The sequence below is a fragment of the Rhinolophus sinicus genome, chromosome 1 (assembly GCF_057876585.1).
Source record: "Rhinolophus sinicus isolate RSI-liver-muscle chromosome 1, RSI-T2T, whole genome shotgun sequence".
NCBI lineage: Eukaryota > Metazoa > Chordata > Mammalia > Chiroptera > Rhinolophidae > Rhinolophus > Rhinolophus sinicus.
The window spans coordinates 17,834,920-17,848,300 of NC_142501.1; the positions used below are offsets into that span (position 1 = coordinate 17,834,920).

The 13,381-nt window shown below is 43.8% G+C and overlaps 1 protein-coding gene across 2 annotated transcripts in view; it reads left to right on the forward strand.

Moving 5' to 3' along the window:
- Positions 1-528: 528 nt before the first annotated feature.
- NT5DC3 (5'-nucleotidase domain containing 3) overlaps positions 529-13,381 on the forward strand; it is a 53,536-nt gene continuing 40,683 nt past the window's right edge. The window contains exon 1 of one of the 2 annotated variants that reach the window (XM_019728490.3): positions 529-851. In XM_019728490.3, the coding sequence (XP_019584049.3) occupies positions 638-851 (214 nt within the window). In that variant the 5' untranslated portion in view covers positions 529-637. Of the gene's footprint in view, positions 1,365-13,381 lie in introns of both variants that reach the window. The other variant, XM_074326227.2, reaches the window with a different exon arrangement.

A 13,381-nucleotide genomic window follows, 5' to 3' on the forward strand; every position in this document is an offset into this window, starting at 1 on the left:
ACAGTGGTGTGTGCCCTTCAAACACATCAGCCCATGTGTGGGGCCTTGGCCCAACTGCCCCCTCCCGGCCGGTGGGCATTCTAAGAATACAAGCCGGGCATCCAGGGACATCCCAGAAGCGCCCCCGCGATCCAGGGGAGATCCTGAATTCAGAGGCCATTAATGTATAGAGAGGTCACCTCCTGAAGTCGGGGCCTGAGCCACTGCCTAGGCAGCCAAAGTCAGGGGACTGCCACAGACCGTGGGAGGAAGATGATGCGGAGCTCGGCTGGCAGCGCGAGAGTCACGTTTAGTGGCCCAGGGCCATCAACGAGTCATCCCTTTCCACGTGGCCTGGGCCTGACCCGGCGTCCGCCCAAACGCTCAGCCACCCAGGTGCGCCTCAGGGTCAAATAGTGATCGCAGCCAACTCAGCGCGTGGCCCCGGCCGCCCCGGCCCCGCCGCCGCCGCCGGGTAGCACCAGCCTCCGCCCACCCGGAGCACGGCTCCGCCCCCACCTAGGCCCCGCCCCCGAGGCGGCCGAACGAGTGGGCCGCGCCACCACGTGCTCCGACGCAGGGAGCCGCCCGCAGCTGGGCTGATCCCGGGGCAGAGCTCTGGCCCCGCTGTGCCACTCGCAGCTGGGCGGCGGTGAGGATGGCCGCGGTGGCGAAGGCGGCGGCGGCGGCGGCGACTCGTGGGGCCGGGGCGAAGGCGGCGGCGGCGGCTCTGCGGGGCGGCTGCGGGACTGCGGCCCGGGGCTGGCCACGCGCGGGCCCCCCACGGCACTTGTGCACAGCACCTGGGACTGCCCCGGACATGAAACGTTACCTCTGGGAGCGCTACCGGGAGGCGAAGAGGAGCACGGACGGTGAGTGCGGCGGCGCCCCCGGGTCCCCCAGTACCTGTGGGGGCTCCCGCCGGGCTGGGGCGCCAGGTTCCCTCCCACGCGGCCAGCAGGGAAGCGGGCACCGCAGCCCCGCGCAGGTCCGGCTGCTGACCTCCAGGGCCCCGGGTCGTGACCCTCGGTCGCCCCCAACCCTTATCGCGGGCGACATCACCTGCAGCGCAATTTGGGGAAACGCGGAAAAACGCACTTCCAGAAACTTTACAACTTTTGCGTTTCTCCCTTTGGGAAAGATGTTTTATAAGTTATTGGGATTTTTAACTAGAAATCTGCCTTGGAAGGGCTTGGGGCTCTCCCGGGGATTCCACCGACATCGCTTGGGAGACGGTCACCCCAATGCACCAGGAGATGTTGTTATTAACAAGCGGTAACAATAGTAACAGCCGGAATCCTGCAGGCGGCGGATTACTCTGGAGCACGGCTGCTGGGCAGGTGGCAGTGACCAGAGGCTAATCTATTTTTCTTCTTTATTTAAGGGTAGGATTTGCTGTGTTTGAAACTGGAGGGGTCCGGGTTGGGAGTGTTTTGGTCTGTCTACTAACCTCAGTGAGGAGGGAAGACCAAGGAGTGACTACTTTGTGTCCAAGTGAACCATAAAATTAGCTTGGCTCGGTGGTTACTAAGAGGAATGGGAAGAGACAGAAAGAGGACAGGTAAAATACTAGTGCCAGGCGCATAGATTGTCTTCCTGAATTCTTCCCATACCTATGAGGAAGGTGCCACGTCCCCATCCTATAGGTGGGAAAGGTGAGACTCAAGTTTAAGGAACCTGGCCAGGGTCACACCTTGACTGGGATCTGTCTCAGCCCCTAACTCACTTTCTTATTTCCTGTGGGCTGCTCTGCTTTCCAGTAGCAGCTGACCATTTGTGAACTGGTGTAAAGAGCCAGTGGTAATCCACTGGTGCTGCTTCTTTCAAGGAAAATTTAGAATAGAAAATTTTAAACTGATTTATTTGGGGTGATGGTGCAGGTGGCACACAGAGATAGAGAGAGTTTGTTTGTTGGGAGAGAACATTTTGTAGAATCACATTTTCCATCTTTTGGCCAGAAGTCATTTTAATGAAAGAAAGCAATTGGGGTACTTTTCTGAGGGAATTCAAAATGGCTAGTAATGCAGAATGCTAATTAAATGGGGTTTCTTTTCTTAGTTTTCCTTTGCTCAGAGTTAATTTTGCTTTTTGAAGTGGTTGTGTGGTATGGTGGAAAGAAGAGTGGCTTTGGCGACGTTGGGAATTGCAGAGCTTTGGAGAAAGAAATCTAGGTCATCTACCCCAGCTTTGGGGCAGACGACTTTTTTAATTGAAATTTTTCATTGAGATAATTGTATATTTATGTGCAGTTGTAAGAATTAATACAGGGAGATCTGGCATACCCTTTACCCAGTTTGTCCCAATAGTAACATATTAGCAAAATGACAGTACAGTATAAAAACCAGTATATTGATATTGATACGTTTCACAGCTTTTATTCATAGTTCTCTAGTTTTACTTGTACTCGTATGCATGTACATTTAGTTCGATACAGTTTTTCTTGTATGCAGCACCACCGTCAAGATACAGGACAGTTCACTAAGAGGATCCCTCATCTTGTCTTTATAACACACCCCCCTTCCTTGTGCTCGCTCTAATCCCTGGGGCATTCATTATCCGTTCTCCATTTCTAAAATTTTGTCATTTCAAAAATGTTATGTAGATGGAATCACACAGTATGTGACCTTTTGGAATTGGCTTTTTTCACTGAATACTCTTTCCGGGAAATTCACCCAAGTTGTTGAATGTATTCTTTTCATTGCTGAGTAGCAGGCATTCCATGGTGTGGCTGTACCACAGCTTAACCTTGTTTAACCACGGTTCCCTCTGACATCTGGGTTGCTCCCAGTTTTTGACTATTACAATACAGCTGCCCTAAACATTTGTGTACAGGTTTTTGTGTGAACATAAAGTTTTCCTTTCTCTAAATGCCATGCCATTGCTTGGTTGAATGGCAATTACATGTTTAGTTTTATAAGAAACTGCAGACAACATTTTTGCCATTCTTATTTTGTGGACAAGGTGTGCTGCTTGCAGGCTTTGAGACTCTGGGGATGTCAGGAAGCCTCAGTTTCCTTCTCTGTAAAGTGGGATGCTGGTAGTAGCGACATCATAGGGTTGTGGTGAGGAATGAGCGAGTCCATCCATGAAAGGGGTTTGGAGCAGGGTCTGTGAATGAGACAGCTGAAGTGGTGGGTGGTAAAGATTGCCATTGGCCAGCGTTTGGGCTTTGATGTGTGACAGTCTTAGGGGGATTTGGGAGTATGACAGCTGGAGGGAGATTTTGAGATTTATTAGCTCTGTGACATTGGTGGAAAGTTGTTTTCCTCTCTGACCTCAGTTTTCTCAACTGTAATCTGGGGATAATGTGACGATTTTTAGTGTGGGCTTGGGACTCAGCAGATGCTCAGTAGATAGCAGCTATCGTTATTAGCTATTAAATAATTCTTTCAGTTTTAGACATGCTTAGTAAGGGGTGGAGGTAGGTTAGTTAGCTGTGGAGTCTAGGTCTCCTTCACCGAGGGCAGCGCCATAACTAGCTATGTGGCCTTGAGCAAGCTTTGGTTTCTCCCTTTGTAGAGTGAGGCTGCTGGACTAAAGCATGTGTAAATCTTTGCAAGTGTAACAGGTCTGTGAATCAGGTATCCGTGTGCCTCATCCCATCTTCATACCCCAGCACACGGTCCCTCTGTCACCCCCTGGAACACAGGGACTTTAATTTGACTTTTCCTTTTTTGCCTTCTTGGGGGCTGTGCCTTCCCTACCCCCTTAGCTGAAGTCTGTGTGAGTATATGTGGCCAGCCTGCGCTCAGTCACTAAGCATTTATTAAGCACCTAGCAGTGGGCTCAAAGGTTGTTGATTCACAGGTGGATGAGTCCGAGAGGGAGGAACCCACAGTGGCTGAGTCCCTGCCTGTTCCAAGCATGGGACTCGTGCTGCCTGGATGGGTAGACTGGTAAACAGATAAGTGACAGTCCAGCTTGGGGAGATAAACAACAGCTCCAGGGGCTCTGAAACCAGAGAGTTCATTGCTGGGTGATGCAGGAAATGTTTGCCTAGGCTGACATTTGAACTGTGCCTGTAGGAGTGAGAGGTCAGAAGAAATACTGATGTTCATACAAAAACATATAGTTTTTGAGGTTGTTGGTTTCAGTTTACAAGAAGACTAAAGCATTCTGTCTTCTCACTTCCTGATTGTTTCTTTCTGGCCATTTGATCTCTTGCTGCAATCCAACCTGTTCAGGATCTTCCCTTCGAAGGGGCTCCCGGAATGAAGCCAGCTCAGGGAAGACATGATTTTTTACTCTGTTTTACCCTTTCCCTCCCATCCTTCTTCCTTTTCACTTTAATTAAATTTTTTTATAAACTTTATTTTTTAAACTTTATTTTAAAGATCAGTTTTAGATTTAGAGAAAAATTACATGTTTTTATAAATCCTATACGCAGTTTCCCCTATTAACCTCTCACCTGACATGAGTATGGTACATTTGTCACAATGAATGAACCAATATTGATACATTGTCAATATGTATCAGTCTTAACTAAGGTCCGTACTTGAGAGTTCCTTAGTTTTTGACCTAGTGTTCTTTTCTACTCCAGTATCCCATCTGGAACAGCACACTAGGTTTAGTTGTCCTGTCTCCTTGGACTCCTCTTGGCTGTGACAGTTTCTCAGTTTTCCTGTTTTTGACGACCTTGACAGTTTAAAGGAGTACTGGTCGCATACTTTGTAGAATGTCCCTCAATTGGAATTTCTTCCTTTTTTTAACTTAAGATTTTTTTTGAAGTGTAATATTTATGCATCCTATATCAAACTCAGCTCAAAGAAAAGGTTTTTTTGTATTTGCAGGAACAGAAATATTGGTTTGTAACCTCTAGCAAAAGTTTCCTATAGAACTGTGGTTCTCAACCAGAGTGGGCGGAACCTTGCTCCCCAAGGAACTTTCGGCAATATCTGGAGACCTTTTTGATCGTCACACCTGGGGGGAAGGGGATGCTGCTGGCCTCTAGTTGGTGCAGGCCAGGGATACTTATAGCTAAACCTCCTACAATGCACAGCCCAGCCACCCACCCACCACAAAGAATAATCCAGCCCCAAACGTCAATGGTGCCAAGACTGAGAAGTCTTTTCCTAAAATGGTGAATTATAAGAAATCAGTGTGCGGTTATAATTTAAAGGGGCAGATGTATGTGTATGTGGTCTGTTATTTCCTGTTATGTTGCGTGCTGTGTGTGTCTTTGAACTCAATCCCTGGCCTTCCCTATGTGCTCATCAGATAATTAGCCTGTCCCTGTATGTCCAGACTGGGAGCATTCCTCTTCCTCCAAGAAGAGCTGCTCTAGCTGTATGCACATTTGGAGAGCTCCCCCCCCCCCCCCCCCCCAAAGTCATCTCAGAGCCTGGTCTTTTTTAGAAGGTTTGGCTACGTGGCTGGAGCTATAAAGTATATTGTGGAAAAAAATACGGGGATTAACGTGCAGTGTTAGAAGCTTTACAGGCTGTTGAAGGATTTATTCAGAGTTCTTGGTGGAGAGCATTGAGTACTTAATAAAAAGTTTTGGACTGTGTGTAGCACAATGAGGTAAGCTTGACTTGCGTAGAATGAGCATAAAGTGCAACCCTGAGATACCTGTGAGATAATTTAAAAATTAGACCTGTGTCCTACCGTCTTCTGAGAGATGTGGTTAATGGAATGTGGAGAATATATGTTAAAGAAGAGTCTTTACAGATCAGCTTATCAGAGCTAGTGAATCAGAGCCTTTAAAATGCAGGACTCGCCCAGAGGGAGGATGTAAGTGCAGCATTCCCCAAATAAATTTGACCATGGATCCTCTTATTTGGGTAATGGCTCAAAATAGAGGTTCTAAAGAACATGTTTTGGGAAGTTCTAATAATATGTATAACAAGAATATACATTATTAATGCCCAGAGATGTTTAATTGTACAACCAGAAATACGCTTTTTCTGTATGGCCTCTGTGTGCCAGTTACTTTAGCTACAATAGTGAACAAGGCAGGCATAGCTATAGCTAGGGTCTGAATTTTCTACCTTTTAACTCTCAGGACTTTTTTGCATATTTAAAATTATTGAAGAGCCCAAAGTTTTTGTTTATAAAGGTTATAACCAAAATAGTGACTGTATTAGAAATTAAAGCAGCGATTTTTGAAAATAAGTATTTATTCATTTATTTAAAACAATAATAAATCGGTTACCTGTTAACATAAATGACATACTTTTTATGACAAGTGACTTTTCCAAAATGCAAGAACTTTAGAAGAATGCCTAAACTTTTTCTAAGAACCTTAGAAAATCATTCACATTTTTGCAAATGTCTATAAAGTCTGGATTAGCGGGAGACAGATTCTTGGATCTGATTCTGCTTCAGTCTATCTCAGTATCAGACTTCATGTAGCCTCTGGAAAACTCCATTGCATGTTAGTGAGAGAACAGGAGTGAAAAAGACAGTTAATCTCTGCCTGAAATTCTTATCACTCCTGTAACAAATGACCACAAATGTAGTGACTTAAAACAACGAGTTTGTTACCTTATGTTAATAGTTCTGGAGATTAGCAGTGCGAAATGGGTCTCACTGGGCTAAAATCAAGGTGTTGGCAGGACTGCGCCCTTTCTGGACCCTCTGGCGGAGAACGATTCCCTGCCTTTCCAGTTTCTAGAGGCTTTCTGCATTCTTTGCTTTATGGCCCCTTCCGTTTTCAAAGCCAGCAATGGCGAGTTGGTCTTTCTGACATCACATCACTCTGACACTGAATCCTGTGCCGTCCTTTTCCACATGTGAGGACCCTTGTGACTACATTGAACCCATCTGGATAATGCAGGCTACTTTCTAAAGACAGCTGAGAAGCAGCTGTAATTCCATCTGCAACCTTAATCCGCCCCCACCCACTCTTGCCACGAAAGGTAACATATCACAGGTTCAAGGGATTATATGTGGATGTCTTTGGGGAACCATTATTCTGCCTACCACGTTTTGGTATTATTATTATAAAAATAGCTTTGACCTCAAAGATCCCCTGAAAGGGATGTGGCGGGGATCCTGGGTTATGCTGAGCTAGGAACAATGTTAGCTGAATGAATGGATGATAGAGAAAAGGAAAAGGGACGGACATTTATGAAGCACCACCTGTGTGCCAAGTACTATGCCAGACATTCAACCTACATTCTCAATGTTCGGTAACTGCAACCTTGGACCAGTTACTTCACTTCTCAGCCTTGTTTTCTCATCTGCTAATTGGGGACAGCAGTATTTACCTTATGGAGTTCTTGGGACATTAGTTGACATAATGAATGACACGTTCCCAATGCGTGGCATATGGAAGATGTTGATAGTCATTCCTTTTCTATGTCCTGTATACTTTGATGAAAAATTCTTGATAGTTTGCCTAGGGTGTGATCTTTTGATATGGCTACGTTTTCTTTTTTCCCCTTTCTTTTGAGCAGTTAAGTTTCTTTTTTATTAAGTGACTGATTTTAAGATTAGGATGTCATTGAACCATTACGATATATAATTTGATTTCAAATATAGTTGCATGTAGTTTTATTTTTGGAACTTTGGGAAGCATGATGGATTTCTGCGGAGCAGTTAGAACTACACATACGCTTACAGAGTAATGAGAGATTAATTTTAACTTTTGGTGGGAGAGGTATGAATGTCATATGCATTATTAATTATTCAGATGAGTAATTCTATTTGTCATGGATTGATTTTTCCTGGAGATAATACAAACTGTATAAACTAGTGAAAAAAATGAAAGCTTCTTTTTAGATGAATAGATGCAATACAAATGGCTTTGAATTGCCCCCTCCTCGGGCACAACCAGCCCTGTGTGAAGTTCCTCTTATCTCCACCTGTCAGAGAGCCATTTCTTGGTCTTCCTCACTGCCTGTGATGTTGCTCATTACAGTTTGTGCTTTATTATTTTTATGTATAATCCCTGCACAGTGCCCCCTACAATATCTAACACATAGTAGGTGTGCAGTAAATGCTTATTGAAAAAAATTCCTGAGAGTTTAGTAAGTGGGAAAACCAATTTACCAAAATACTACATGCTGAATGGCTTCCTTTGCATAAAACCCTAGAAAATGCAAACAAATCTGACCCAAAGAACAGCAGTTGCCTGGGGATGGGCAGCGGTGCGGGAGAGGGGTGGACCTCAGAGGGGTGTGAGGGAATGTTTGGGGGTGTTAGATATGCTCGTTTTCTTTATTGGGATGATAGCTTCCCTGGTGGATACATATGTCAGACCTCATCAAACTGTACACTTCATGTGTGATGCATTATACATCATTGGTCCTCAATAAAGCTATAAAGACAAAGCAGTAAGGGGAGGACTGTCGCTTTGCCTGGCCCGAGGCAGGTACCCAGGAGGTGGGACCCTAGGAGTGGCCCAGCATGAGGCAGGTGTTCTACTCGGGAGAATTTTCGTAACCACTAAAATTCTCTGGGAAGAAATGTTTCTTTCTCCCTTTTTTCTCTCCTTTCTTCGGGGAGTTCAGATCTGTATATTCTTTTTTTCTAGGAGAACAGTTTGAAGTCTAGGGCATATATCAAAAAGAAAAAATCGTAGTTTAATTACTTAGTCATAATTAATAATCTTTCATTAATAAAGAAAAATGTTATCTTCCTGTCTCTGGGATTGTGGTTTGCCTTGCCAAAAAATTGAACTTCAAGGATTTTTCAAGTGCATTTCAGCTTTTCTGTTTGATCATATTCTTGTGAGCTCGTTTTGGTCCCTGAGTTCAAATACCTGAGATGTATATTTGTGCCTCCACATTTGTGCCTCCACATGGGGCATGTTTTCTCCCAGTTTTGCTTTGTTAATATCACTGTAACCAAATCTTTGTATATAAACATTTATCCACATTTCTGAATATTGCTTTAGCATAGCTTCCTAGAAGGAAAATTACTAGGTCGAAGGGTATGAATATTTTTAAGACTCCTGGTACTTATTACGAACTTGCTTTCCAGGAAGCTCGAATTGATATGTACTCTAAATGGCAAAGAATGGGGCGGCCCAGTCCCCACACCAACTCTGTGGTCTGTCCTTAAAAACAAAACAAGAATAGAACCTCCCTCCCCCCCAGCCAACACTTACAAATAACAACAACGATAACAACAGAAATACTGCTATAATCTGATAGGAGGAAGATGGCATCTTGATTTCGTAGCCAAGGAACACATGCTTATTATGGGGGAAAAAAATGTGAATGAAATAAAGACAATGAAACCATGTGTAATTCCGTCTTTAGGCGAGAGCTAGTACTGTTGAACGTCTAGTTGTTTTCATTTGCTTTTTAAAAATAATCAGGATGGTTGAGCATTTGTATTTATTAGCCATTTAATTTCCACTCTTATGAGATACATTCTTTATCCTTTCACTTGTTGGAGTCTCGTTTTTGTTACAGATTTGTATGGAATTTTTAATACTAAGGATATTAATGCCTTGCTGTTTATGTTTTGATTTCTTTGTTGAGTATATCCCTTCTCCCCCAAATTACTGTTTTTGATATTTTGGGATACGCAGAAAATTTTATGTTGTAAATCGGTCAATGTTTTCCTTTTGTGATTTATTCTATTGCTTTTATATTTGGAAAGCTATGTTTTATTAAGAGATGAAGTAAATTGTAACCTATATATTTTTCACCTTTTTAATGTTTTAAAAAATTAACTGTTTGATTCACCTGGTGTTTGTTTTGAGACATAGTGTGAAGGAAAATCTTAATTGACGTTTTTTCCATGTAGCTGACCAGTATTTAGTTAGACAAAGAGACAGAATACTTCAGGTGAATTTAATTTAAGTCAGTGTATTCTGGAGAGCACAGAGTAGTAGATTACCCATCTTATTGAAAATACGGCAAATGAAGGAGGATTTAAGATAGAAAAGGTAGATAAAAGTATAAATGGGAAATGCATTTGAAGCCAGGTTAAAAAGTTGAAAAATTTCTAGGCAGTAAGAGTTTTGTTTGGCTGAATATCCTTGAAATTAACTTTAACTTGGGACTCCTTCAGTTGCAAGCAATAGAAAACTCAAACTGATTTGAATTTAAGTGAAAAAAAAATTAAAAAGAAGTTTTATGGGTTGGTATAATTGAAAAATGCGGAGGTAGCACTAGCTGCCTGAAGTCATACTATGACTTCATCTAAGTTGAGCTGACGCTCGCTGGGTTGCTTCTCTCTCTCAATCGTGCTCTCTTCTCCGTTGGCCTTTTTCAGGTTCCTAGTAGTGGCGCCTCCCATCTTCAGATTGATATCCTCTGAGGTCCAAGTTTAGAAGAATAGAATGACTGGTCTTTGAAATTCCCCCACAAATCCAGAAATTTCCTTATTTTGGACTCGTTGGTTCACTTTGGCTGCAGGAAAAGTATAATGATGATTAGCTAGAGGGTGTCCTGTGCTTGCCCCAAACTAATCAGTGTTGGTTGGGGAGGGAATTCAAGGGCTCTCTTTGGCCAGCCTGGTCACCTGCTCTCCTCCTGGAGTCAGGAACCTCAAGGACACCATGTAGTCTGAATGTGGAGAGAGGTTATTTTCCCAAAGAAATGCAGCATACTGGACGAATGGAAGGTGTATCAGTCAGCTGAGGCTGGGTTTTGCTGCAGTGACAAGCAATACCAAAATCTCAGTGGCTTACTACAGACAACTATAACTAAAGTTTATTTCTCACTCATGCAAAGTTTTCTGGGGCCTCGGGCACCTCTCTAGGACAGTTGCCCTCCATGTGGTGGCTTAGCCTTCCCAGCTTCTTCCATCTTGTGGTGTCTCCATAGCACATATTGCCAAGATAGGTACAGTAGGGAAAGGGAGTGTGCTGTGGTCTGGAAGAGGCACCTGTCACTTCTGTTTTGACCAGAGCTGGCCAGAACCAGGGGTGGGGCTTGGAGGGAGGACTGTAAGCCTCCCCATGTGCCTGGAAGGAGAGATGAGCAGAATGTGCGTGAGCAGGAGATGGTGCAGCCACACTGGGCGAGCACAGCCACTGCTTTCCACAGGGTGCCTGTAGGACCTCATTTTCTCAGGCCCATCCCTCGTTCCCCTCCTGTCTTGATCTGACTCATTCTTGGGATAATGCTGAGAGCAAGTAATGTATTTGGTAAACGTTTAGAGCTTTTCAGTGCCGTGTGCCCAAGGGCTGAGTAGTCATCACGCTGCCTTTCTGAGGACATTAGGAATATTTCTTGTCATGACTCATGCCCTGGATTTCGCCTCAGCACTATCCCACACACTGCTCTTTTAGACTGGAGGCCGCTATTGAGGGAGATGTCGTTTAGCATTTCTGAACATTGAAGGGGACGAAGTCCTTGGCAAAAATTGTATTTCCCAGTCTCAGGTCTTTACAGTTTAGAAATGTTTCCGTGACTAGATGGGAAATGTCTGACTCCTGTACCTAAGTACTGACTTCATTCATTTCTCTGTCTGTAGTAAAAATAAAAGTTAGGCAAGGAAGGAATTCTTCTGTGGTGGTCTTAAAAAAAAAAAAAAAGAAAACAGAAAATGATACAGTGGCTATGGAAAGCAGTATGGCAGATCCTCAAAAAATGAAAAATCGAATTACCGTGTGATCCAGCTCTCATACTTCTGGATATATACCCTGAAGAAGTGAAAAGCAGGGGCTCAAAGAGATATTTGTACACCCACATTCATAGCAGCAGCATTTGCAATAGCCAGAAGGTGGAAGCAATCCAAGTGTCCATCGATGGATGAGTGGATATGCAGAATGTGGTACATACACACCATGGAATATTATTCAGCCCTCAAAAGGAAAGGAATTTTGATGCAAGCTATGGCATGGAGTGACCGTGAGGACAGTGTGCTAAATAAAATAAGCCCGTCATAAGAAGACAGATGCCATATCGTTCCCCTTATCTGAGGTGCCTAGAACAGTCAAATTTAGACAGGAAGTGGAGTGGGGTCCAGGGCCTGGGCGGGGGAGGAGAACAGGGCATTACATAGTTTAATGAGCGCAGAGTTGCAGTTTTGCAAGATGAAAAGAGTTTTGGAGGGGGTGGTGCTGATGGTCGTACAACAGTACGAATGAACTTAATGCCACTGAACCATATACTTAAAAATGGTTAAGGTGGTAAATTTTGTGTTATGCATATTTTACTACAAAAAGATTCACCACCACCCCCGCCCACCCCGCAAAGCTTACATATTTTCCTATAGGTTGCTCACCACATTTTCCAGTTACTCCATGGGATTAGCAGACAAGAAACTGGAAGCTGCTGAGTGGGCCGTTGGGTGCCCCATCTGCCACACTGTCCCCTGAAGGGCCCTTGCCCTTAGCTGAGGGTGGCTGCATTGGAACCTGGCTCTGGTCAGAGCATTGGCCTGAGCTGCAGAGCTGTCTCTGCATTTCCTTGTGCTAATTGTATGTATAGTCTTGCTGTCATCATCCATTAGATACAAAGGGAACTCACTTTCTAAATTCGTACCCACTTTTGTTCTGCTTTGGGAAAGTACGTAACTGACTAGTCAAGGTCCCGTCCATTTATATTTTAGAGTCTACAGTTTATACAGACTGTTTCTCTCTTGGTGAGTGGTTGACATTTCTTTCCTTTGCTTTGTAAGTATTTGTTTTATTCTTAGCACTTTTTGAAGTGGTTGCAGGGGGTGTAGAGATCCCTTTTAAGCTTCTGATGTTCTTCCTGTTTATTTTTAGTGATGACAAATTAAACCTCCAAGCCTTCTGGTGATGGTCATGTGATTAATATGCCCCATGCTTTCAGTCCAGTGAGGGGTTCCAGGGCACCTTTTGGCTCTTAGTAATAGTCCTCTTAATAGTGTTTCCTGAGCACGTCACGTAGTCTTCTCAGGTGGTAGAAAGGGAGAGAGACTTCATTGCCAACACCATTTCTAAATATAAACTTCTAATTTAAACAGGCTGTTAGAACTTCCCTGGAAAAGTTCATTTGTGAAAGTAGAGCTTTTAGTCATTCTGTAAGCCATCCCGCTTCACTTACCTTATACCGACAATGCCTCATGGTCAGATTTAGAAAATAGCGTCATCTGTGGTGGCCCATTGATTATGTAAGGTCAGAAGGTCTTTGGTGTTTCATGTTGAAGAGCTTGGGACTACCCGCTTCTCCCTTCCTCACAACTAGTTCTTGTGTGCCTTCCGGTTTCTTAAAATGTTACTGTTTTCCGTCCTTGGATTGGTCTTATTTGCAAAAGAAAAAAAAAAAGCCATGGTTATCATCTCATTGATTTTGACAAAAGAAACTAACTAATGAAGAAGTGGAATTGGTGAATCTTGACTATTTGAGTTTTCAGTAGACTCAGCCATATCTAGATTGTCAGGGGAGGGAAATCCATCCATCTGTCCATCTGTCCATTTGCCTTCACTGACCTGGAAGTTCTGTGTGGAGATGTGAAGGCATGGTTTTAAGTTAGTGTAACATAGCAACTTAACTGGAGACATGAATAAGCTTCAGGGGTCAACCTC